Source organism: Ambystoma mexicanum, chromosome 4p (genome assembly GCF_040938575.1).
Source record: "Ambystoma mexicanum isolate Mex_15411 chromosome 4p, UKY_AmexF1_1, whole genome shotgun sequence".
NCBI classification, from domain to species: Eukaryota; Metazoa; Chordata; class Amphibia; order Caudata; family Ambystomatidae; genus Ambystoma; species Ambystoma mexicanum.
This window is the reverse complement of record NC_090927.1, coordinates 67,287,431-67,313,633: the sequence shown is the minus strand read 5'-3', so window position 1 is coordinate 67,313,633 and position 26,203 is coordinate 67,287,431. Positions and strand designations below refer to the sequence as shown.

Here is a 26,203-nt window from a genome sequence, read left to right as displayed (position 1 = left end):
AGGGACATAGCGGGTGAATTACTCAACCTGGAGACAGCATCGTACCAAAACCTACATGAAATGCTGTCGGAATACTTACATTGACTATAAGAGGCATATTTTCCATATGACGCGTCAGGTAAAAGGAGAACCACTCGACAAATTCGTTATTAGACTCCGAATAAAATTGAAGTAATGCGAATTTCATCGATACTCCAATGAAAAAGCCCTACGATCCCAGGTCATAGCCAGTTGTGTCTCATCAACCTTTCACAAGAAACTCCTGCAAAAGCAGAGGTCGTTGGTAGAAATCCTAGCCCTAGCTCGCATGGAAGCGGTGGTGGAGTCACAACTAGACAACCTAGGCAAAATCTCGATACAGCAAAAACCAGTAGAAACCAACGCCATCATCAAACTGTTCACCACACCCAATCTGCCAGTCAGATGCTCGGAGGCCACATGCTTCCGATGCGGATATGAATATCCCCACACCGGAGAATGCCTAGCCCTGGGCCAGCAATGTGCAGCATGCTGCGGCAACGACCACTTCAGGGCCGTCTACACAAAAGCACCCACCCGTACCTCCCGAAGGAGAGCCCTCAGAGAATGACGGAGAACCGCACTGACAAGCCCACAAAGCAGCAAACATGATGCCGAAACCAGAGGTCAGAGGCAAGAAGAACAGGAGAGCTCATATGCTCGAAAAGATCATTGACCACATGAAAGCTCAAGGTGCAGTGGCAGGAGAAGATTTGTTCGATACATCGAAATGAGGTCGCTCTCCAGAAGCCACTCTCCCTCATCAGGGGAAGACCAACAGAAGAAAGGCTATGTGTGGGCCCTAAACAACAGCAAAGTCACCCAACACAGCCCCGTCCTCATGCTACAAGTCAATGACACCCCGTTCGAGTTCCTCATTGACACAGGGGCGACGGTCAATATAATCAGTGAGGAGGCCTACCATGCACTCTCCAGGGACCCAAAGCTCAAGAAGTCAACAGTCGACATATACCCGTACAAGTCCACCAAGCCACTACCGTGCAAGGATGTCATTACAGCTTGGTGCACACACTAGTCCCATGCAGCAAAGAACCCGATAAATGTCTTGAAAACGGAAGTCAACAGTGGCTGCATATTCAGCTTCAGGACGGCGGTGGAAATCGGTCTAGTACACATCTTGTACCAATTAATGGCCCACAAATACTTCGCAAAGCCTGAAGACAACGAGGCAGCATTCTCAAACCTGTTTAAAGGATTCCGAAAAATAAAACATCGGAAAATACAACTGCCCATCAACCCCGAGGTCAGACCGGTGGCCCAACATTACCGGGGCATATCCATTAATATACAGCAGCAAGTAGAAGAAGAGATTGACAAACTTCTGCAACAGCAGGTCATCGAACCAGTGACCGGTCCCAGCCCATGGGTATCACCTATAGTACCGGTGCCCAAGAAATCGCCAGATGGCTCAATAGGACTTTGCATGGACATGCAGAGGGCAAATGAAGCGATCGAGCATGAAGACACCAGGCGCCCAGGATCACTGACATGATACACCTGTTGCATGGCGCTAAAGTATTTTCGAAATTGGAACTCACAAAAGGGTACCATCAAATTGAGATTGCACCCGAGTCACGATGTATCACCACCTTCGTCACTCACATGGGAATATTCCAATACAAGTGACTCAGTTCCGGCAACTCATCCGCCACTGAAATATTTCAGGAGGAGATTCATAAAGTGATTCGACGTGTCCCCGATTGCCTCAACTACTCAGATGACGTGCTTGTATCTGGCAAGTCAAAAGAATAGCATGTCGTGGCCCTGCACAGAATTTGCTCAGCACTCAATAAATCCAAGTGCAAGTTTGGCAAAGACTCCCTCAGATTCTTTGGCCACAATTCTTCGGAGAGAGGAATGCGACCCGACCCAGACAAGGCGACGGCACTTAACACCACTCAACCACCCCAAACCACATCCGAACTGTGTTCCTTTTTAGGACCTGCAAGCTATTGCTCATGATCTCTCAAAGACTACGCAACGGTCAGCAACCCTCTTCGACTACTTACCCGCAAAGATCAACCGTTCGAGTGGTCAACAGACTGCCAACGCACCTTCGAGACCATCCGAAACAACATTGCCAGGGCAGAAGATATGGCATACTTCGACGCGGAAAGGAAGACCGAGGTAATTGTCGATGCCAGCCCAGTCGGGCTAGGAGCCATACTAACGCAGCGGGACGCAACTGATTTATCCAACTTATTCATCATAGCCTATGCCAGCAGAAGCCTCACTGCCACAGAACAAGCATACTCCCAGGTGGAGAAGGAGAGCCTGGCAGTCGTGTGGGTTTGCGAGTACATCAAACAGTTTTTATATGGAAAAGAATTCATGGCCATCAATGATCACCAAGCCCTCCTGACGATCTGCAGAGACCCAAAGGCCAGAATGCCCCTAAGGATAGCCCAGTGGGGTCTGAAATTACAGGACTACAAATTCGACATTGTGCATCGCCCAGGAAAGGAAGCACATCATGCAGACTATCTATCTCGACACCCAACAGGTAATCATACCAGACTCACTACGGGAACAGACAGTCATGCTGGCGCACGAAGGCCACGGGGGGGGTGGTGTCCACAAAGTGCCTTCTCCCCCAAAATGTTTGCTTCCCCAAGCTCGAAGCCATAGTAGAAGATATCATCAGCAAGTGCTCCATATGCGGCCAAGAGGCTCAGCCTCCCCATCCCAACCCTTTACAATTGTCTCCACTCCTAGAGAATGTCTGGGAAGAATTAGCAGTGTTCTTTGTACCACTTGGCAACGGCACATATGTAATTGTGCTAATCGATGAACACTCACGCTTTCCTGATGCTCAGCTGGTCGATAGCATGGCAGCCCTCTGCATGATTCCCATCCTGGACTGCATGCTGTCCACATACGGGATCCCAGAAATCATAAAGTCGGACAACGGCCCTCCGTTCGCTAGCCAGGATTTTTGCACGGTACATGGGGTTCCAGCATAGAAAGAGAACACGACGCTGGCCTCAAGCCAACAGTATAGTCGAGAGATGTATGGCCAGCATCAAGAGAACACTACAAATAGCCACCCTTCTCAACAAGCCATTTGAACAAGCACTATACCAGCTCCTGCGGGAATACCGCCACACTCCACATAGTAGCACAGGAGTCTGCCCCTCTGACCTGGTGTTTCACAGGCACTTCAAGACAAGACTAACCGAGGGACACACACAGCCACCACCAGCACTCCTGGAACAACACGAAAGGACCAGGGACCAAGAAGTGAAAAATAAAACGAAGGACAGGTTGGGTGCCCGCCGATGAGCCAAAGAGAACCTGGAGACCACATGTTGGTACGACAGCCAAAGTGTGGGAAGGAGGAACCTACATTTGCACCGGAACCCTTAGTTGTGACCAATAAAAAGGGCACCATGATAACGGCCAGTGGCGATTGATAACAGTCCATAATGAGGAACTTGTCACAATGTAAGAAAATCAGGGACACTCCAACCCTCTCGTGGCAGCACGCATATGACAGCCAAGATGACAAGTACTCGCATGAGTCATATCAACGGGACGGCGAACAGTCTGAAGAAGAAGCCAGCAGTGAAGGGGAACAATCATCTCCACCGATGCTACATCTCCCTACGAGGCAGCAGAGATGTTGTATAAAGCCTCAAAGATTGACTGAGGAAATGGGCAGACAAACTGTAAGTGATCTGTTACGTTAAAAAGGGGGGAGATGTCATGTCGCGAGCATGCAAGACATGGAGCCCTCCCACATCGTTGTGGAGGACGGCCCACATTTGGGCCAAGACACTAGGGAAGTGATGTTAGGGTTAGGGAACGGGGCGGGGGGCCAGAACGGGATGTGATGGGGTATCAGCAAGTTACTTATCGATGTGAAGGGAATAAAGCAAGTTGTGTTATGACCTACGTCCCGTGTCCGTGTCATCTTTGGCTCCTGAAGTGAGGCAAGCTTTTCCCCCAGGAACTTGAGGCCCCGATTTCACATGAACCTCTAAGGCAGAGGCGTTGCTAGGTGGGGTGGGGGTATAGCCCAGGATGGAAGCTCAGGGGATACAACCAAAAGGCTACCTAGCCCCGAGTCCTAACATTAGCGTAGCCCCGGATCTTTTCCTGACATAGCAACACCCCTGCTCTGAGGGATGATCCGGGACTCTGATTGGACCTCTAAGGCATGTCCAACTTGTGAAATCCCTCTCAAGGAGAACAGTCCTGATCTTGCGCTGCTGGCGGCCCACAAGAGATCTCGTGAGATTTTGCCTCATCCTGTGAGATCGCTTTAGTAATGCTTCACCCTCAGAAACACTAACACACTCCATCCCTATTGCTTTTGTCTCTTTACAAGCCCTTTTCATTGCAAAATGTTGCGGTTTCTTTTGGTTTGAAGGGATTCAATGTGCTTCCTTGTATGCATTTTATTAGTTAACCCCAAAGTAAATGGAATTTCACTGCGTAGCCCGCACATGTCGGCGGCTGTCATGAATGCCTTTGATACCGTTGATCACCCCTTACTCCTTAATACTTTTTCCTCCTCTGGCTTCAAAGGCTCTGTCCACACCTGGCTCTCCTCTTACCTCTCCAATCGTTGCTATGCTGTCTCCTGGGGCAGCCGCAACTCTGCCAACATCCCCTTGGACTACGGTGTCCCCCAAGGCTCTGTACTCTGCCCTTTTCTTTTCTCTCTTTACACTTTCCTTCTTGCTCCCGTCATCTCTTCTTTCGGCATTTCCCACCAATTCTACGCTGATGACACCAGCTCTTTCTCTCCTTCTCCTCTTTCACTCGTGATCTCCATCACTCCTTATCTTCCTGCCTTACGGCTTTTTAAAACTGGATGTCATCCCATTTTCTCTCCCTCAACACTGACAAGACGGAAGTCCTTTTCTTTCCTTCTAACACACTTTCCCCTACCCCTCCTCTTTCCATCCACTTTATTTCACCTCTCGCACCTGTCGGCACCATCTCTACAACATCCGCAAGATCCGATCCTCCCTCACCATCCAAGCTTCTAAACTCTTAATCTCCTCCCTCATCTTCTCCCGTCTCTTCTACTGCTCTTCTCTCCTCTTTGTACTCCCTGCCTCTCATCTGACCCCCCCTCAAATCCATCTACCACTCCTCTATCCGTACACTCTGTCTCCTCAACCCTCGCGACTCTATTTCCTCCTTGTTCTCCCAGCTGTGGTGGCTTCCCTTCCCCTCCCAACTTAAATTTCAAATCCTCTGTCTGGTCTTCATATCTCTCCATGACCTTTCTTCCCCCTATCTCTCTTCTCTCCTCTCATTTTACACTCCCTCTCGTTCTCAACGCTCTGCTGACCTCTTCTTACTCACTGTACCCCCCTCACCATGTGCCGCTTCTCGCTTCCGTTCCTATCAGCTCTTGGCCCACCTACACTGGAACTCCATTCCTCTCTCTATCCGCTCCATACACACCTACTCTTCCTTCCGCCCCTCCTTGAAAGCCCTTCTTCTTCACTCCCCCCCTTGACCTTCTACCATCTCTCCTCCCCAGCTCCCTGTCCCCTCATTCCTTACCTTACCTTACCCTTCCTTCTCACATCCACTTGACCTTATATTACATATTTGAATTATTGTTCCTCTTCCCTTTACTACCTCCTCTCCCTTCCTGTCACCGTTCCCTCACCTCCACTATCTAAGGAAACTCTTCTACATATTGTTTCTCTGGTTTGTCTCATGATTGTTAACTTTGTTCTTCCATTATTGTACCTTGTTGTTATATTGTAAAGTGCTTTGGATTAAAGCGCCATATAAACCTAATTAACATAAACATAAACATAAACTCTGGGCAACCGAGGAGTACATTATAAATTGCCTCCATCATTTCTTTCAGCAAAGCCGGGGATGTGCCCCTTGATACGCTTCAAGTGCTATGGGGATCTTGACATCTACTGCCAGGGGGACCACGACTGCAACGCCAATCAGAAGTGTTGCAACTTCAGGTGCAAAATCGGCTGCACAGACATCGTATCAGGTATGCGCATGCCAAATGCCACCCCATGCGGACACATTCCTGGATGCCAACCCCCCTGGCTGCTATTAGGTCTGAATACCTTTTGGTTTTGCATGGCTGTCTGCCACACCTTCACCACTACCACAATGCCCTCAACTGCCTTCACTGTCACAGGGCCCTACAATTAGCACGGCAGCTCTCTCATCCACAACTCACAAGTTCACATGTCACTTAGTGCCATGCAGAACACCACAACGGGTACACTGTAGCACACATGCCCTAGCCACCACAATGCGCTCAACCCCCTTCACTCACAGGGTCCTACACCCAGCACGGCAGCGCTCTCATCCACAACTCACAAGTTCACACTGTCACTTAGTGCCATGGAGAACACCACAACCGGGTGCACTGTAGCACACATGTGATGACCACCACAATGCCCTCAACTGCCTTCACTGTCACAGGGCCCTTCACCCAGCACGGCAGCTCTCTGGTCCACAACTCACAAGTTCACACTGTCACTTAGTGCCATGCAGAACACCACAACCGGGTGCACTGTAGCACACATGTCATGACCACCACAATGCCCTCAACAGCCTTCATTGTCACAGGGCCCTTCACCCAGCACGGCAGCTCTCTGATCCACAACTCACAAGTTCACACTGTCACTTAGTGTCATGCAGAACACCACAACTGGATGCACTGTAGCACACATGCCCTGACCACCACAATGCCCACAACCGCCTTCACTGTCACAGGGCCCTACACCCAGCACAACTACTCTCACATCCACAACTCACAAGTTAACACTGTCACTTAGTGCCATGCAGAACACCACAACCGGGTGCACTGTAGCACACATGCCCTAACCACCACATATGCCCTCAACTGCCTTCACTGTCACAGGGCCCTACACCCAGCACGGCAGCTCTCTGGTCCACAACTCACAAATTCACATTGTCACATAGTGCCATGCAGAACACCACAACCGGGTGCACCATAGCACACATGCCCTAACCACCACAATGCCCTCAACCGCCTTCACTGTCACAGGGCTCTACACCTAGCACGGCAGCTCTCTCATCCACAACACACAAGTTCACACTGTCACTTAGTGCCATGCAGAACACCACAACCGGGTGCACTGTAGCACACATGTGATGACCACCACAATGCCCTCAACTGCCTTCACTGTCACAGGGCCCTTCACCCAGCACAGCAGCTCTCTCATCCACAACTCACAGGTTCACACTGTCATTTAGTGCCATGCAGAACACCACAACCGGGTGCCCTGTAGCACACATGCCCTAGCCACCACAATGCCCTCAACCTCCTTCACTCACAGGGTCCTACACCCAGCACAGCAGCTCTCTCATCCACAACTCACAGGTTCACACTGTCACTTAGTGCCATGCAGAACACCACAACCGGGTGCCCTGTAGCACACATGCCCTAACCACCACAATGCCCTCAACCTCCTTCACTCACAGGGTCCTACACCCAGCACGGCAGCTCTCTGATCCGCAACTCACAGGTTCACACTGTCACTTAGTGCCATGCAGAACACCACAACCGGGTGCACTGTAGCACACATGCCCTAACCACCACAATGCCCTCAACCTCCTTCACTCACAGGGTCCTACACCCAGCACGGCAGCTCTCTCATCCACAACTCACAAGTTCACATGTCACTTAGTGCCATGCAGAACACCACAACCGGGTGCACCATAGCACACATGCCCTAGCCACCACAATGCCTTCAACCGCCTTCACTGTCACAGGGCCCTAAACCCAGCACAGCAGCTCCCTGATCCACAGCTCAAAAGTTCACACTGTCACTTAGTCAGGGCAGTTTCTAGCCAACATGGTTCCCAGGGCAAAACACTAGAATACGCCCCCCGCCCCCAACTGACACACATCACTCCCAAACTACACCTCTTTGTCGTGCAACAAAACCCCTCAATATCAATACATAACTGCCATATAAATGAATATGGTTGCATTACACTGTAATTAAAGTACTTTACAGAAGAAATCTAATGTGAAAACAGAGCTGTTGCTGCCCAAGTAAATGGTTTTTCTATCAATCTGCTCTTAGGGAAGGCCTGGCCTTTCTGTGCATTGTTTATTGGGTGCTCTACAAGAGACACCCAATAAACAATGCACAGAAAGGATACACAAAAAGGATTCTACTGCATACAAACTTTATCCTGACCAGTAATAAGCGGATGAAGCGTTTTAAACAAAACCGGTTTCTAATGCATGGTAAAGGGTCCACATTTCCTCAGCCACTACCTCCTCACCATTACGCAGGCCTCAGGAGTTATTTCTGAAATAAAGAGCAGGCCCATGCTTTATCTAACCGAGCTGGCATTAGCATCTCTTATTAGTGCTGGCCTGCAGCTAGTGAAAATCATTGTGTTGCAGTGTAGAAAGGGTGTTTGGCCGCGTGGATGTACAATTTGAGGCAACTTCTTTGATTGCTTTATGTGCTAAGTGTGGGCACAGGGTGGCATGCTCGTCAGAGCCACATACACAAAACTTTCCAGGCATATGTGCTGTTACATGTGCCACATAGGTGTCATTGACCCAACAGGGTGGTGACTTGTGCAGCGCACAAATCATTGCTGCACACATCACTGCATTGATTTGCCATGGACTACTGTCTGCATGGTGACACACAATGAACCCTGCTTTCCTAATCAAGGTTCCAAGTCACATTGGGCCTCATTCTAAGTTTGCTGGTCCGGAAACAGCGGTACCGGTAAGCTAGGGTCTAGGAGAGGGTGAGTCCTTACAGGTTCTGCTCTCCCAGCCTACGGAGAATTGGTGCAGAGTGGGTGATCCTGCTCCTCAGCAAGTGGCACCCCCAATGTGCCCTGGGAGTTGGAAAGGAAGAGGGCTTGTCTGTGCCTTGGAACCCTCCTTCTTCACCTCAGTGGCTGAGGGCTTTGGAAAGGTCAACTCTCCCAAAAGAGGTCCAAATGAACTTTACCTTACATCCTGGATGCTCCAAAAGCAAATCCCAGAAGGAGTGGGAGACCCCCTCTTTTATAGGCAAAAGTGTGGACTTTTGTGGAGGTGATTGGATAAAAGTGAACATGCTTTAAGGGGTGCAATTGTGACGATTGGGATTTTCTAACTTGAATCCTACCCAAAGTGCTTTGAGCTAAAGAAAGTGCCAGTGACATGAAGGAAAGAGACATAAAAGATGGTGGAACACTTCGCCTCTAGTGCTGAGCTCCCTCTTCTTTTTATCTACACTAACCCCTGTCCCCTTCTCAGCCCATAGCCTCAAAGGACCTTTGGTATGCACCGCCCAGGTGTAGGGCTCCTCCTTCTGTGTCGGGAGTGACCTTTGAAGCTTGTTTCCCAAGACACCCCCTAAATCAGGAAGGAGCTCAAGACCTTCCTTTTCAAGAAATGGCTCCTCCCTAACACCGAAGCCCACACATCCTGCACTCGCCACCCTACCCAAGACTCAGTGATCTGTTCCCCACTGTCTTCCCCCCATGCTGTCAATTGCCCATCCCCCCTGTTAGCTCCCTGCTTCTATTTTCTCTGCTTCCCTCACTGTGTACTCCCCCCTATGATTGTAAAGCGCTCTGTTGCTTCCCGGAGCTATGTCTGCACTCAATAAATACCCTAGTAATAAGAAAAGGAATTGTAAAAAATCCTGCAGAGAGGCTGTCTCTCTGGAGAGTGGTGTTACCTGACCTCACAAAGGATCAAAACACTGGCAGTTCCCAATGGCTAGGGTGCTGCTGGGTGCAGCAGAGACAGCCAGTCTTGAGGGGGATACACACGCTTGTCCTTGGTGGCATAGTTCACCGTGTTGACACATGTATGATACATGTTGGTGTGGCATCAATCATTATATGAAATACCAGCCACAATTCCCCAAACTCGGGCATCGTTTATATTATTAAGATTATAACTGCCAGCGGGATGGCGATTTCTTATAAGTATTTAGTTTGGGAACAGGTGTGCATATTTTATATGCATCCCCCGCTCTGAAGTGAATTGGCTGTCACTGCAGCTGTTAAGAGGGCACCTTTGACCTCTGAACCTGCTGTGTGCCACTGGAGAGCAGGTGCTGCAGATAGATCTGGATACTGATGCACCAGGGCACAGGTGTGCACTATGCTTTTGGCACCGCTAAAAGCGGGTCCTGGTCATCAGGCTAACTTTTCTGGGACAGAATTACCCACATCATTTTATTATTAATACAAAACAAAAAAGCCAGGCCTTACACACCCTTGTCAGATGGCAATGCTCCCCACTACATTCTCTGACCTCAGACATTGCCTCACTCACTTACCCTCAGCCCTCGTCCACTGCCTTACCCATTTACTGGGAGTCCTCTAGCCAGGGGAGTTGCTAGGTCTGGAAACGACCCGGGGCTACGCTGATGTCGGAACTGTTGGGACTGGGGGCTAGCTAGTCTTTTGGCTGTAGCTCCTGAGATTCTATCCGGGGCTACAACCAAAAGATCAGGGGCTATAGCCCCCTTAGCCCCCCCCTAGCAACGCCCCTGCCTCTAGCGCTGACCCTCTGAACTCACAAATAGACACTCAGAAGTTCCGCACTGTCTGACTGAGCATCCCTCCTACTTCACACACTGCCTCAAAAACTGGCCATCGAACCTTGCACACTGCCTCATAGTCAACCACTCACTGTCCCAGTACATCACAGCTGCACCCAAGACACACACTGAGCACCATCAGACAGCTTTGGATGATCATCCCCCACCAGACAACGCCAGGGGTGTCGGAGCAACAAAGGACTAGCGGAATGATCCGGGCATACGTTGCGTCTAACAAGCCGCGTACATTACGTTCGCCCTGTAGTCAATAGCCAATAGCAGTGGCCTCTTAATTCTGTAACGCGGTCAGCCCAATGCCCCCGGATGCGCAATAGTGGACGAGTCCTCTGCTGAAGCGTCAATGGCGCATCAAAGAGCTTTGTCCACATGCATCACCAAAATAAAATGGATACATTAGACCCTCTTAGCATTACCTTGCTGGCGTTCTTTAAGCATCTAAACTGGCTTCCGGTTAAAATCATGCGAGAAAGGGTTTGGTGCTGTGTTAGTCCAGTATAAAATCAAGAAAAATGCAGGTTTTGATACCTTTTATTGGTTTAACTAAATATTGTGCTCAGAGGGTGGTTCCGTGAGCTTTTGACGTCCCAGAGACCTCTTAATCATAGGTTGTCACAAGACAAATGGGAAACAAAAGAAAATACACACAGAACTGGACATCACCTTTACATGGGGAAAAAGAGAAAGGATTATCCCACTTTGAACTCCATTGGCTGCTGGGAGATGCCAGGAATTCTTGCAAAGGCGCCTTCGTCAAAAGGGCCATCAATTGGAAACGAAAACACAGACACTGGGAGGTAGTTTCCTTCTCTGAGAAGTTACATTTCAAGCAAATGCTCTGCAGTGCGTCATGTGTCCAACTATTTAAATGCGTAGTGTTTTATGGGTCTGGAGGATAGCTCAGGGGCAACGTGCTCACCTTGGAAGCAAGACGACACGGAGCAACACGGGTCCGCGCTTAGAAATCTCTGGGTATTAAGAGCATTATAAATAACCTATCATTATTTATTTATTATATTTTATCATTTACATAGCGCTCAGACAGTCCAAGGGCATTCTGGCGCTGTTACTTGCAGTAGACTTAGTTACATTCAGCATACGTTAGTGCATTGGAGAGCAGAGATGTAATACATGTTATGCGTAAAAACGTACACAGTTTGTAGTTTCCCGGGGAGGGGATGGACGTAATGTCAGGGGGTAGGGTGATCAGGTGAATAGGGTGGTTTTCATGGTTTTACGGAAGGCAGTGAGTGATGGTTCAGCTCGCAGGGCAGTGGGGAGGGCATTCCAGTGCATGGCGGCTAGGTATCCTATATCATATCATATCATAAATGAGAGGAACCCAGCATTAAAAACAGTAAAGCTATTGTAGATAGATTCCAAAATGTTAGATTGAAAGGCTATGAGGTTCTTCACATATGCAGTGGTCTTCATTTTCCAGTTGCGGTGTGTATTAGCATCTTCCTGGCATTCACAGACACATTCTTGCTTGCAGTGATTGCAATGCCCCACCGGACTAAAAAAAGCACTGTGCACCCTCGTGGGAACTGGTTCCATTCAGGGAGTCTGGCAGACGAAGGGCAGGGAAGTGAATAGCTTCTCCCCCACTTCCTGCCTGCCCAGACTCAGTGGAGCCTAGGTGGGGACACCCAAGGGTTCCCGCCAAGGGCAAAACAAACACACCACATGTGCGGGGACTAACACATTGACAGAGGTTGCTGCACGTGTCTGCAGCCTCCATGCTGTCCTAGGGAGGTACACAGGGTTACCCTGAGGTACGTGGGTCTGCTTCTGTGCATGTGGTGGAACCAATAAAGACATATTCCCTAAGCTTCCAGGGTACTATATCCAAATGCATCCTCATTGTGCCTCATATTTGACAGTGTATTAATGACTCACATACAAAGTGGCAAATACAAAAATACGTTACCACTGTTCCAATGGTGAAGTTTCCACTCTTTGCTGGGCATGCCTCTTCTTTAAGGTACCAATCATTAAACAAACATCAAAATCAGGGTAATCCCCTTCTGATCATATTTGCAATTGCTGGATTCAAATGATATAGCAACTCTTAGTGTTTCCATATGTACTGAAAAAGAATCCCAACATTTCCTGGTCTGTGATTCCTATCACAGCATTGGTACTGTTGTTCTCCTCCTTCAAGCAGAAGGGATCCAACCCTGTGAACATTTTGGCAACAATTGGGATCTAACCCAGTGAATTGGACACTTTTGGGATTTAACCCAGTTATATATTTTTTCTTTCTTCAGGTAGTATATTGGCCAGGAATTGGAGTGCGTGCCTCGCCTCTCTTTTTTTACATGTAATTTGTGGAGATCCGGACTCCAGAGGCTGCAGCAACGGGAAACCTTTCCCTACAGTGTAGAATCATAGTTATGGTTTTCCCCCCTCCCCCTGCTAAGGGTAAGATGTGTGCTCCTGGAGGGGAGTCTTTCCTTGGTCACCTGAAATGAACTAATGATTTCACTACAGCTCCCATAATTCTTAGAGACTGCATTAGCAATTTATTTGGATTCACCTGAAGTGAAAGGCAACACAGCCTCCCTGAAGAGTGTTGGGACACGAAAGCGCTAGGAGGAGGAGAACAACAGCCCAAATGCAGCATAAGGGATCCAGCCCTGTGAATATTTGAAGGAGGAGAACAGCAGCACCAATGCAGCATAAGGGATCTAACCTTGTGAATATTTTTGCAACAATTGGGATCTAACCCAGTGAATTGGACACTTTGGGATTCAACCCATTAATTCTTTTTCTTTTTTCAGGTAGTATATTGGCCAGGAATTGGAGTGCGCGCTTCACCTCTCTCTTTTTTTACATTGTTAGATGTATGCATGCAAGATGAAATATTCAATTACACTCAATAATACGACCGAGATCAATGAAGCGCGGAGGCGGTAGCTTGGCCTGTTATCTCTTTATTCAATAGGCGCGAAGTGGCGCGAAGGCGGGTGCTCCGCCTACTATAACACGTGGACTGCAACCCACAGCACAACAACTGAAAGGGGACAGAGTCTCCTTTCACACCATTAATAACAGAAAGAGGACACTACAGGAGATAGCACAGGAGGTGACGCTTCCCAAGAGCGTTCTCCCTGGTCTAGACCTTTCCAGTGAATTTGGCATTCATGCTTGTACCTTTGTAGGTCTGATTCAAGGGAAATCAGAATGTCAGGCGCAGTGGAACCACAAACAGTAACGTCAGAGTTGATACTCGGGATGAGCAGGCATAAGGAGGGACATGTGCACGGTTGGATGCATTTTGACACCTTCTGGGGAAATATATATTCTAAAGACATCAACAACACGTGGCTTGAGGTGGCACCGCAAAATCTGGACTTTCTTTGTTGATAGTCCAACTCTATCATGGACCGCATAGGAAGGAGCTGGCAATCGCTTACATTCAGCCACGTGCTTGCAGGTGTCTTTAGTCTCTTGTGGTGATGTTCTCTGGGTATATGGCTGTTTCTAAGGAGTGTATCATGGATTCTGGGGGTGTACAAGCAGTCAGGCAGTCATGCAATGGAAATCGGAGGTGGCAATGGATGATTGGCGTAGGCTAATTTGGCTAGCGGCAGGTGTTCACTCCAGTTATCGTAGGCTTATGCTATAAAGCAGTGGAGTCGCAGTGCTATCGCCTGGTTGATCTGTTCTGTTTAGCTATCAATTTGTGAATTGAAAGAGGTGTAGCTAAACCTAGACAGAGTGTTCTCCTCTGGTGCTTCCAGAGAGGACGGAGACCAGCGGAGCACGTGATCTGCAAGAGAACGTAAGCTGTTTCCTGCCACTTGCTTAGTGGTCAATAATGGTCACTCATGGCGCCTTAAATGAACCTTAAAATCTGTCCAAATCATCCCTCTGTTCAGGATATCAATGGCAGAGTCTGATGACTTCAGCAACTCCTGCCCAATCAGACACTTTCTTTTTTATTTTATTTTTTTATTTTATTTAGCTGAATTTAATCAACTTTTAAAAACAACATGGTGTGTACAGTACAAGAAAGAAACAACATACAAATAAAAAGGAATAAAAAAGCAAATCAATCGATAATACAAAAGTGATGAGATAGAACAATCTTTGTTTGTCTTATACAATTTAAATTAAAAAAGGAAAGCAACACGTGCACATGATATAAAAACACATTTTTAGAAAAATTAGAAAACATGGTACGATAACAAAACAAGATAATAACAGGCAGACAAAATATGTCAGAATAAAACATTCAATTCCTATTTACACTCATTGAACTATCTTCATCACAAAAATAGTAATGAATTTTTATGCTTAGCTCATCCTAATCATGTTCATTTGCTGAATCTGGGCTATAAAATGTTAGTTACTTAAGGTCCTCTAATGTACGATATTCTAAAAGGTTCATATCATGCAGAAAACGAATGACATTAATTCTAAGTGAAGTATTTCTACCTTCAAGTATCATTTGCCGTAGTAAATCTGGAGACAATTCAACATGTTCTTTGAGAGTAGGTTTAAGAAACTGTATTCGTTTCATTTCAAGAAAAATACATTAGCATTCAGACACTTTCTTTTCCTAAGCAAGATCCTTGGAAGAACCAAAGCCGCACCACTCAAGCCATGATGTCAACGGCTTCCTACGAACCTATCAACCAGGCTTCCAACCCAGATGTAACACGATGTCGGTCAGAATGGAAGTGGTAGACAATACACTCTGCATCCTCAAGTTGGAGACTCCCACTTCCCCACTGTTCATTATCCTCTCTACGATTATTCCAACACAGTAGACCATCGAGCCCTCATCAACCTATTGCACAACTGCGCGGGTAATAAAGGGAGCGTCGTCCACTAGTGGACCTCCTTTCCAGAAGACCACAATCAGCTTTTCCAGATGGCTACCTTCAGAGTCCAAAGCACTACCCGTCACATCCGGAGTCCAAAAGGATCCATACTCTCATACATGATCTTCAGCATCTACATGCAGCCCCTGAGACCATCCTCACTAGCCACCGCATCCACGTGCACCAATATGCAGACAAGACACATCCCCACCTGAAACTGCCAGCCACTGATCTCGCTGAGGCCTGGACCTGCAGCCACTACCTCAAACGTCACCCTACCAAGACTTTCTGCTCCTCACCACACCAGCAAACATCCCCACATCCACACCTGGAGGTCCACCAGGAACTTCATAGGATTCGCGCAGTAGCTGATACCCTGCACTAAGTCTCTGCCATTCCAAATAGACAACCACTTCTTCAAGGCAAGCATTATCCAGTAGAGCAGTGTGGTAATTCCCAGAGAATGGTGGCCTGATTCTGGTTGTAACACAATAGTTTTATAGATGTCTGGAGAGTATCAGGCCCTAGGTGTTGACTTAAATACCAGGAAATCATGCCCTGTGAGTGAACAAAGTGATATCAAGCTGGGTGGATGTGAGGGCGGACACACGGCTGGTCTCAGGGTCAGGTGTGTTCTGCTTGCCTTCTGCAGGTTTGCGTATCTCTGACACCTTCAGGCAAGTGTTAGGAGATGGCATCACAGCAATGCCAAAGTATAGGTTTGTTGCTGCAGACTTATCTCTTTGGAAAGTGTGAACATTAACTTTTGTGGGCAATGTGCTTACTCAATGTGTTTCTTAGGTTTCAATCTAATTGATGAGGAGTTGTCAGCAGTATGCAAGTTTGTCATGTGGAACTCGTTTCTCTTACACATAGTTACACCCTTCTGTTCTTGTTTTTGAGCTTACTGGGACTCATTACGAGTTTGGAGGTATTTCAGAGGAAAATCCTCTGAAATACCACCAAACGGATTTACTGTTTCCGCAACTCGGTCAGGTGGAATTTCCGCTTCATTACAAGTGGTGGTGGCGGTGTAATTCCCTTTATTTTGGGTGCATTGGACCCAATGGGGCTTTTTTTGTGCAAAGTAAATCTTCCACTCAAAGCCAAAACTCATAATTTGGCGTAACTCAGTTACCTCCAATTTTTACCACTTACCGCCATACTCATTATGAGGCCCAATGTTTTTATTGGTTTAACATCTTCCTGTGTGTTCTATGTGAGAGTGAGATTATTTATATAGTTTGTTCTGAGCCCTCTTATTGAGGGTGTTGGCTTTCCATTTGTGGAGCACATGGAGGGCTACCTCTGTTTATTGAGGGTGCCATGCTGTTAAGCGGGATCCAAGGTTGAGAGTAGGTCCTCCACATGGGTTAACGCACACGTAAACGCATGAAGCTGGAGGACCTACTCTCAACCTTGGATCCCGCTTAACAGCATGGCCATGGGTGTGGTCTGCCGACGATTAGGCCGTAATGTCACCGGTCTGATCATTCTGTAGGTTACGGCACAGGGCGGGGGGGTTCCCATATTGAGGTATTCATTGTAGGCAATACCCAGTCCAGCTACGTTAAATGCACTGCAATGCCCACATCGCTGCACCATGCTCCGGAATGGTGCACTGGAGAAATGAAGCAGTAAAAATTACTTATTTTTAAAAAAACATGCTAAAATAAAAGAAAGCAAAAAAAACACAATTTTAATGGAAGGAAAATCATAAAATCGATTGGGAAGAAAATAAAATAATGTGGGCTCTGGCTATTATGGTTTATGGAGGGCAGAGGAAGATTCTAACAGATCCTTGGGGCATATTCTTTTATAAAAGGAAACAGGTACGAGCAATGAGTAGAGTTCGGAGGCGTTTGCCGGGGTATCACCCGGAGGCCAGGGTCCGCCATATATTAGCAGATCAATATTAAACCATGAACGCATTTTTTTTAAAAACATATCTTTAGACAGGTTTTTCTTTTTGGGCAATTTGTAATATGATACATGTTATGCTCTGCAACCACCCTGGGTACATGAGCGCTCTACAGTCCCTGTCCAAGTGCAAAATGGGAAAAGAAAGAAAGAAAGAAAGGAAAGACACAAAAGGAAATGTGTGCTCCTTTTTCTAAATAAAAGCAAAGTCCTTTTTTTATTTTTTATTTATTTAAATGTATATAGCACGCAAAGAGCCCTTGGGCATTGAGGCGCTGTTACATGTGATGAGCTTAGTTACATGAGACCTTTGAGCGGCCTTAGGCTTCTGTTGCTGCAAATAATCTTAGGTAGGGAATTCTAACATACAGCCAAGAGCTACAGAGAAGACAAGCAAATATTAAAGCACTGGCTAAGAGGCCTTACCAAACAAGGCCCTTTGGGCAACCAAAAGCATTTTGAATCTTATCCTGGCTATAATGGGGAGCCAGGGAATTTTCCTCAAAATGGGAGCCATGGGTGCCCTTCGTGATGTGCCGGTCGTTAGACGGCGGCTGAACCCTGCAAAGCCTGAAGTCGTTGAATAACGTCATGAGGAGCCCCAGCGCGTAGAGCATTAAGGAGCCCAACTTGGAATCAATATTAGCGCCGACGATGTATGAGCAACATTCAGCAGAAAGTAGGGGTAGCCGTTGCCTGAGGAGCATAAGGCATAAGGCGAAAATGAGTCGAACTGAGCACGAGATCAGAGTGGGCTCTGATAGCGAGGGGGGCATCTAAGTCGATGCCTAGAGATGTCCATTAGGGTGGGCCTTAATCAGGGAGTGAATGGCATAGCCTCAGATCTGGTGGGAGGGCATACCAGTTTTTCTGAGCTATCTAACAAAAAGACTCCTGCACCACCATTTCTAGCTGAGCTTTAGGAATCTGCAGGAGACCCACATTGTTGGATCTTAGTGACCTGCGCCCTGGTAACCAAGTCAGAGGATTACATAGGCCTCCTGGACCAGTGCCGTAGAGGCAGTTATGCATGATACATAGCATTCGGAAGGAGATCCTGCTTGCTATTGGGAGCCAATGTGAAGCCTGCCTAGCCGCTGGGATATGATCTCTCTTTTGCAGGCCTTTCACTATGCTAACGGCATTGCTTTGAACAATCTGCAGTTGCCTTATTTCTCCCTTGTTAGATCCCTGCAGCTAGCGAGAGCGTAATCCAATTTGGCTACCACCACTGCCATAGCGATCATCACACAGTTCTCTCGTAACAGGAACAGTCTCAGATGTACCAGGAGCTTCAAATAGAAGAACTGGTTTTCACCAGACCACTCACATGTGCCCTCATGCTAAGTGCCTGGTCAAACGCTACCCCCAGTGTCTTCACTTTCGGAAGGGGAGCGATTGTGCAACCTGCTATATGGAATTTCTGATAGTCTGGGCTGAGCTTCTTTAAGCGTGCTGCTGTGCCAATGATCATCAGCTCCGTTTTAGCATCATTAAGTACCAAATCATTCTCCACCATCCACATGTATATGATGGAGTAACGGAGTTGATGGCCTCAGTGTCCGTGATGTTATCTCCTGTAAGTGGGATGAGACACTGACGGGCCGATTCATGGAACAAACGTGCGCCGAAAAAAGTGGCGCAAGCTGGCACCCTGGCTCCACCCATGACAGTTTCATATACAGAAAGTCTGCCCTGAGCCGGGCCCTGGAAGCTGGGCAGCATGACGACACATGGCTCCTAGGTGAGTACAAATCCCTGTGCACATGCATGCAAGTCACACACAGACAAATACACAAACCCCAATAATCTCAACTATTATAACCTCCCCAGGGGACAGTGCCTACCCTCTGAGCAACCACATGATGACGCCAATCCGGAACCCCACCACCCCACCCCAGGTAAGATACGACGCTGCCCATATTGCAACCAGAGACATAGTGGAGCACACATTCGGAGTGCTCAAGTCACGCTTCCGCTCCCTTGACCGCTCTGGTGGGCAGTTACTCTATGCACCCCCAGTAGTGTGCAGGATCATTGTGGCAGCATGTGTCCTGCACAATGTTGCAACACGGCGGGAGGTACCGGTGGACATGGTGGTGCCCCCACATCCCCAACCACAGGCACAGACGCTGCCCATGGGAGGGGATAGGGCACGTGGCGAGGATGCCCGGACCTAGCTTGTGGCTACATTTTTCACCTAAACTCCCACCCCTGCGGAGTGCACACAGTCCTAGCACATACCATGTGATAATCGATGACAAAGAGACAGTCAACTGTCACAACCATACCACCCTGAGGATGTTGCTACGGAATTGCTACATTGTGTGCATCCCTACCTACTTAAACATAACCAATCCTGTGTGACCAAAAGGAACACATGCAAGGTGTGTATCCCACACCCCTGCAAAACAGTCCATCACAATCCCTGGTATGTCACCCAAACCCTATCAAACCACACCACCCTTGTCTGCTACACCATGACATGGCATGCAATAGCAAATGACAAACACATGACCAATAATATACAAAGAGACATGTCATACATGAAAACTGGCATGAGACAATGATGCCTGACATGGAATCAGATGAAATGACTGACCAACAACCTCCCACACATACAAAGTCAGACACAAATGCTTTACAACAGTCGTAGCATGAACACAACACTGAATGCCGTTCACATGCACATTGGGCATGGCAAAATCCAGACTCCCGAACCCGTGTGCTGTGTGTGTCTCCTGCAACACACTGCTCAGCACACAGCACTTTGAGCAGCCATAGTGTTGCAGATACACCTTTAGCATCACATGAAAAAGACTAAAGAAATCTACAACCAAATGACGCATGTACAGGATACCCAAATGGCAATAGATCATGTGCTGCATGGACACCGCGGGCCTGAAAATGCAATCTGTGTGCACCTGTGGCCAGGGAAGGGTGGATGTACGTGTGGTGGATAATTGTGCAACTGCAATGTATTGTAGGATTTACAGGACAACTGAAACTGTGTAGTATGATGAGTGTGTGTGTGTGTGTGGCCACAAGGGCAAAGTGTCTGGCCTGGCAGCTCCACCCTGAAGAGCCCAGCTGACCCGTCTACCCCACCTTGGCACCACGCAGACGTTCACCAATCCGGGAGCAGCACCACTAAACAATGTATATAGATAAGCTAACGCCACCCATCCCTAAGACTATGTGCCCCCTATAGCTTACATCATGCATGACGTATTTTTGTAATAAATAAGACTGTCTTTGCTATTGTCACGCAGAGTCCTTTGCATGCCCTATGTTGATCTAGATAAAAAACCTTTTAACTTCACCCGCACTTAGTCCTGGTCTCATTCCCTCCTGGGGTGTGTCCTTTATTGCCTCTCAGTAAAGGGGGGTTTACTGCCCTATTGGAGGACGCTTACTTTCATTAGTATGCAGGCCAAGCATGGTGGTTGGGGGTCCTAGATAGGGTAGGCAAGGTCATAGTACCTGCATGGTGAACCTATTTGATGTCTTGTAAAAGATGCCAAGAGGGGAGTCAGGCAAATAGTCCAACAACTTAGACCCGTTGCCTTACTCTCCTTTTCTTGTCCGCATCAATGATGGTCCATCCTAGGTTATTCTCCTCCCCCGCCACTATCTCCACCTGCGGCATCCCCCAGGGATCCATCCTTTCTCCCTGGCTCTTTACCACCGATCTCTCTCCGCTTGCACACCTCATTCCACCTTTTCCCCCAACTTCCATAGTTATGCAGATGACACACAACTCTTCTTCAAACTTCTTGCTGTCCTCTCCACTTCCAATAATCTCTTCCTCGAAGCCAGAAAGACTAAGATCCTTCTATTGGGACTCCTGCTTCCACTTTCTTCCCCTTACTATGGCCATCTTCTATGGGCTCACCCCCTTCTCCGTCATCTGAAGCCAGAAACCTTGGAGTCATCTTCAACTCCTCTCTTTCCTTCCTCCCTCACATTCGGGACATTGCCAAAAAAGCCCCCTGACAACTCTGTCTCCTCAAAGGAATTCTTCCTTTCCTCACTTTCTTCCAGAAGCTAATTTTCTCTAGATCTCTGGTTCTCTCTAGGCTTGACTACTGCAATAGCCTTTACCTTAATTTACCCTCTTCTTCTCTACAGCCCCTCCAGCTAATCCAGAATAGGGCAGTGAGACTTATCCTTGGCCTCAAGCCCATGGACCACATCTCTTCAGCCCTAAAACCTCTCCACTGGCTCCCAGTTGCTGCAAGGATCAAATTAAAATCCCCCTGCATCATCCACCAGGCTGTCTGGAGCCGTGGACCACGCTATCTGCAACTTGCTCTCACTAAATGCTCTCCCTCCAGATCTTTACGTTCCTCTGGTACCAACTCTCTGTGTGTCAAGTGTTTCACTAAACAGCGAGCTGGTGGCCGATCTCTGTCCTCAGCAGTCTCCCTCCTCTGGAACAGCCTCCCCCTTCCTCTTCGTCTTGAGCCGGATCACCCTAAATTCTGGAAGCTCTTCAAGACCTTTTTCACCTCCTCCTTCCCTTCCTCCCTCCTCTGCTGAACCCCACAATTGCTGAGATTGGTGACCAGGGCCATTATGTGTCCTCTTGGGTCCAGACTTCCCACACCCAATCACCTTCAGCCTCCGTCCACTCCCAGCACTTGCCTTGGCACCCACTGGCTTATGGCACCACAGGCCTGCAATTACTTTTTTATTGGCAGCTGACCACTCTCACCTAGTCACTTAACAGCTCTTTACTCCCTAGTGCACCCCTCTTTGGTACACCTAGCACTTACCCCCCTCTCTCCCATCCCTTATCTCTGCACTTGCACGTTCTGAATTCTCACAAGGCCTAGTAGGTCCGCCTCAGTCTTTCATTGTTGTATTTGCTTTTCATTCCTATGTTCCCTCCCTGTTGCCCTGTGGGCGCTTTGAACCACAATTTACTTACGGCTTACAAATGCCGCAATAAATACAACATTTAAAAAATAAACACTGTGGGGGAGGTAAGTAGGAGAGTTGCTTCTTCCATGTGGTTGGATGTGGAGCCATTCTCTCGTCTGAAGGAGGTAGCTTTTCAGCCATTTACTGGAGGACGTGGTTGATGCCCAAGGTTATTGAACAGCTGTCTTTCAAGTCCTGACCTGGCCCTGTGATGGGCTGGGTATCCAATAAACAGCTGTCTTTCAAGTCCCGACCCGGTCACGTGATGGGTTGGGTATCCAATAAACAGCTGTCTTTCAAGTCCTCACCCAGGCCCCATGATGAGCTGGGTATCCAATAAACATCTGTCTTTTAATTCCTGACCCAGGCCCCGTGATGAGCTGGGTTTCCAATAAACAGCTGTCTTTCAAATCCTGACCTGGCTCCTTGATGGGCTGGGTTTCCAATAACGGCTGTCTTTTAAGTCCTCACCCGCCCCGTGATGGGCTGGGTATCCAATAAACAGCTGTCTTTCAAGTCCCTGTGATGGGCTGGGTATCCAATAATGGCTGTCTTTCAAGTCCTTACCCGGCCCTGTGATGGGTTATGTATCCAATAAACAGATGTCTTTCAAGTGTTGACCCGGCCCCGTGATGTGCTGTGTGTCCAATAAACAGCTGTCTTTCAAGTCCTGACCTGGCCCTGTGATGGGTTGGGTATCCAATAAACAGCTGTCTTTCAAGTCCTCACCCAGCCCCATGATGAGCTGGTATCCAATAAACAGCTGTCTTTCAAGTCCTGACCTGGCCCTGTGATGGGCTGGGTGTCCAATAAACAGCTGTCTTTCAAGTCCTGACCCGGCCCTGTGATGGGCTGGGTGTCCAATAAACAGCTGTCTTTCAAGTCCTGACCTGGCCCTGTGATGAGCTGTGTGTCCAATAAACAGCTGTCTTTCAAGTCCTGACCTGGCCCTGTGATGGGCTGTGTGTCCAATAAACAGCTGTCTTTCAAGTCCTGACCTGGCACTGTGATGGGCTGTGTGTCCAATAAACAGCTGTCTTTCAAGTCCTGACCTGGCCCTGTGATGGGCTGTGTGTCCAATAAACAGCTGTCTTTCAAGTCCTAACCTGGCCCTGTGATGGGCTGTGTCTCCAATAAACAGCTGTCTTTCAAGTCCTGACCTGGCCCTGTGATGGGCTGGGTATCCAATAAACAGCTGTCTTTCAAGTCCTGGCCTGGCCCTGTGATGGGCTGGGTATCCAATAAACAGCTGTCTTTCAAGTCCTCACCCAGCCCCATGATGAGCTGGTATCCAATAAACAGCTGTCTTTCAAGTCCTGACCCGGCCTCGTGATGAGCTGTGTATCCAATAAAAAGCTCTCTTTCAAGTTCTGACCCAGCCCGTGATGGGCTGTGCATCCAATAAACAATACCACAGCACCCAAAGCCCGGAAGCCTACTAAAACATGAACACACCTGAGTATTGCATTAGCGAAAATCACCGGCATTCCACACCTTGCCTGTCGCTGCCAGACATCACAGACTAAACCAGGGATATTGGGCCTCATTACACGGTAGGCGGAGTCCGGGTTCCCGGAATAGGGACTTACCAGTATATTCCGACCTTTGCGGGACCGGTAAGTCCCCATAACGGGAAACATTCCCCATTCCCATTTGAGCCCCCATAGGGCTCAGTGGGAATGGGGAAGGAGCTAATAACAGTACCACAATTTGCGGTACCGTTATTAGCTCTGAGGTCCCTCAGCGGGAACCGTCCATAACGACTGGGCAGACCACACATTAAGGGCGGGACCCGCTGAGGGACCTCGTAGTAGGGCGGTAGGGGATTACCAGCACCGGTTCTTTTCCAGGAGAAATGGTTGTAGAAGCGGGTTCTCTGGCTGGGGAAATGTCTGACACCCCCTGTGGAATGTGTTCGCCTTGTCCTTGCTATTCACATTACTCTTTCACTGTCAAGGTTTCTGGGTGTCAATGCTCCCTGCCACTGAAACCCCCAAATAACCATATTCTCTGTCCACCTTTTCTCTTTTGCAGCCAAGCTGGGCAGGTGCCCTGCTGACACTAATAAATGCAATCGAACAGAACCCAATGACTGCTATGAAGACTCTGACTGTTTGGGCATCCAGAAGTGCTGCCAGTTCCGCTGTGGCCTGAAGTGCAAGTTTCCCGTACGAGGTACAGGAAGGGTGCCAAGCTTGACCCAGCGCGCAATGTTCAAAATTGGGTGGCACAGTATAGACATCTTGCAAAGGGGTAGTGCGTGTTTTGGGCCACTGCAGTTATCTGTTGCCTCTTTGGATTCTTGCTTTGCAGTAAAAAGTGTACTGGGACGGTGCAAAGTTTCAAAGTGCAGAAAGTGCATAAAGTGCAGTTTCTATAGTTTTATATCCCTGACAATAATGCAGCTAAAACTGTTAAGAATGTCTATGTGGGGTGTCCCGGGAAGTGCTGAGCAATCTACAAGGGTATTAGGGATACTCCAGATCAAGGACTATGGAGGGGGTGGGGAATAAACAGAGCGCTTAGTGACTCATCCATCAGTAGCATAGAGGATTTGCTTTGTTCATGCATTTACACAGTTATTTTTCTCTATGGATCTGGACCTCTAAGAATTAGGACGCACAGGCCCGATTCATGAAATGGGCGCAGAAATCCAGCAAGGGCTGCGCCCCGAGAAGGACAGTGTACAAGCCTGCGCACAGAAAGGAAAATGCGCACCCCGCGTATTCATGGAAATGACAGCGCAAAGTAACCGTATTCGGCACGACCACACGTAAAGCATGAACAGCCAGAACAGCTACCTTTGCATGCTCCCCGGGGCACGAATATATGCACCCTTCAAAAAGTGTGTGGGGTCCCCCATAAGCTTGGCTACGACTCAGGGACCCTGCGCAGGGTCCCCCATAACTGTATCTGGCACCCGGACAACATGCGTATAAAAAAATCGTAACTAAGGCAATAACTCAGGAACCCACGTAAAACGTTCAAGCACCCTGCTACATTGCTTATGTGCACCTCTAAGTTACATAGGAACCCCGATAGAGTATGCACACTTTTTTGCAAGTTCTTCCCCATTTTTGGTGTTCCGTCCCCTTCCCAGCCCTCTGTGCAGGCCACGCCCATGCTCTGCTCGGAGTCTTGCCAGGCCCTCGACGGCTCACACAGTCGTGCCGAGCCAGCGCAAAATCCTTGCTTGTCCAGGGAAAGTACTGCGCATTCAGTTCCATAAATTGACGAAGGCGGATATGCGTGCTGTTAAACACGTAAGTACCCTCTTTTCTGTGGAGATAATTCCATGAATCAGGCCTCCAGTGTTCAGCTACGCTCCCTCTCCCAAGATTATCCAAACACATGATTTGCAACACAAACAAACCACAGGTGGAAATAGCAGTCACCCCTGCTTGGGGGGTTGTACAGGGCCGGTTACCGACGTAAGTGGCGGTGATCGATACAATCAAGACTTCCATGTTGGCTGGCTCTCTATGGGATAAATCAATCCCTTTTGAAATTCCTGCTGCTTAATTTCACATCCATCAGTGGCCTCCCCCCCCAACCATTCTGACTTAATCTCTCACCATCATCGGCATCAGAGGTAACAGCGGGCAATCACAGGGAATCCAGGAGACAAGCCAAGGCTAATACGCTAGTGAGAATCATGGGTAACAGTGGGCAATCACAGGGAATCCAGGAGATGAGCCAAGGCTAATACACTAGTGGGCATCAGAGGTAACAGCGGGCAATCACAGGGAATCCAGGAGACGAGCCAAGGCTAATACACTAGTGAGAATCATGGGTAACAGTGGGCAATCACAAGGAATCCAGGAGATGAGCCAAGGCTAATACACTAGTGGGCATTAGAGGTAAAAGTGGGCAATCACAAGGAATCCAGGAGATGAGCCAAGGCTAATACACTAGTGGGCATCA

The 26,203-nt window shown here is 48.2% G+C and overlaps 1 protein-coding gene across 3 annotated transcripts in view; it reads left to right on the top strand.

The window, feature by feature from the left end:
- Nucleotides 1-26,203, top strand: part of LOC138452998 (WAP four-disulfide core domain protein 5-like) — a 432,843-nt gene that overhangs the window by 36,255 nt on the left and 370,385 nt on the right. For all 3 annotated transcript variants that reach the window (XM_069605404.1, XM_069605403.1, XM_069605402.1), the window contains exons 2-3: nucleotides 5,879-6,019; nucleotides 24,314-24,454. In XM_069605404.1, the coding sequence (XP_069461505.1) occupies nucleotides 5,879-6,019; nucleotides 24,314-24,454 (282 nt within the window). The remainder of the gene's footprint in view (nucleotides 1-5,878; nucleotides 6,020-24,313; nucleotides 24,455-26,203) is intronic.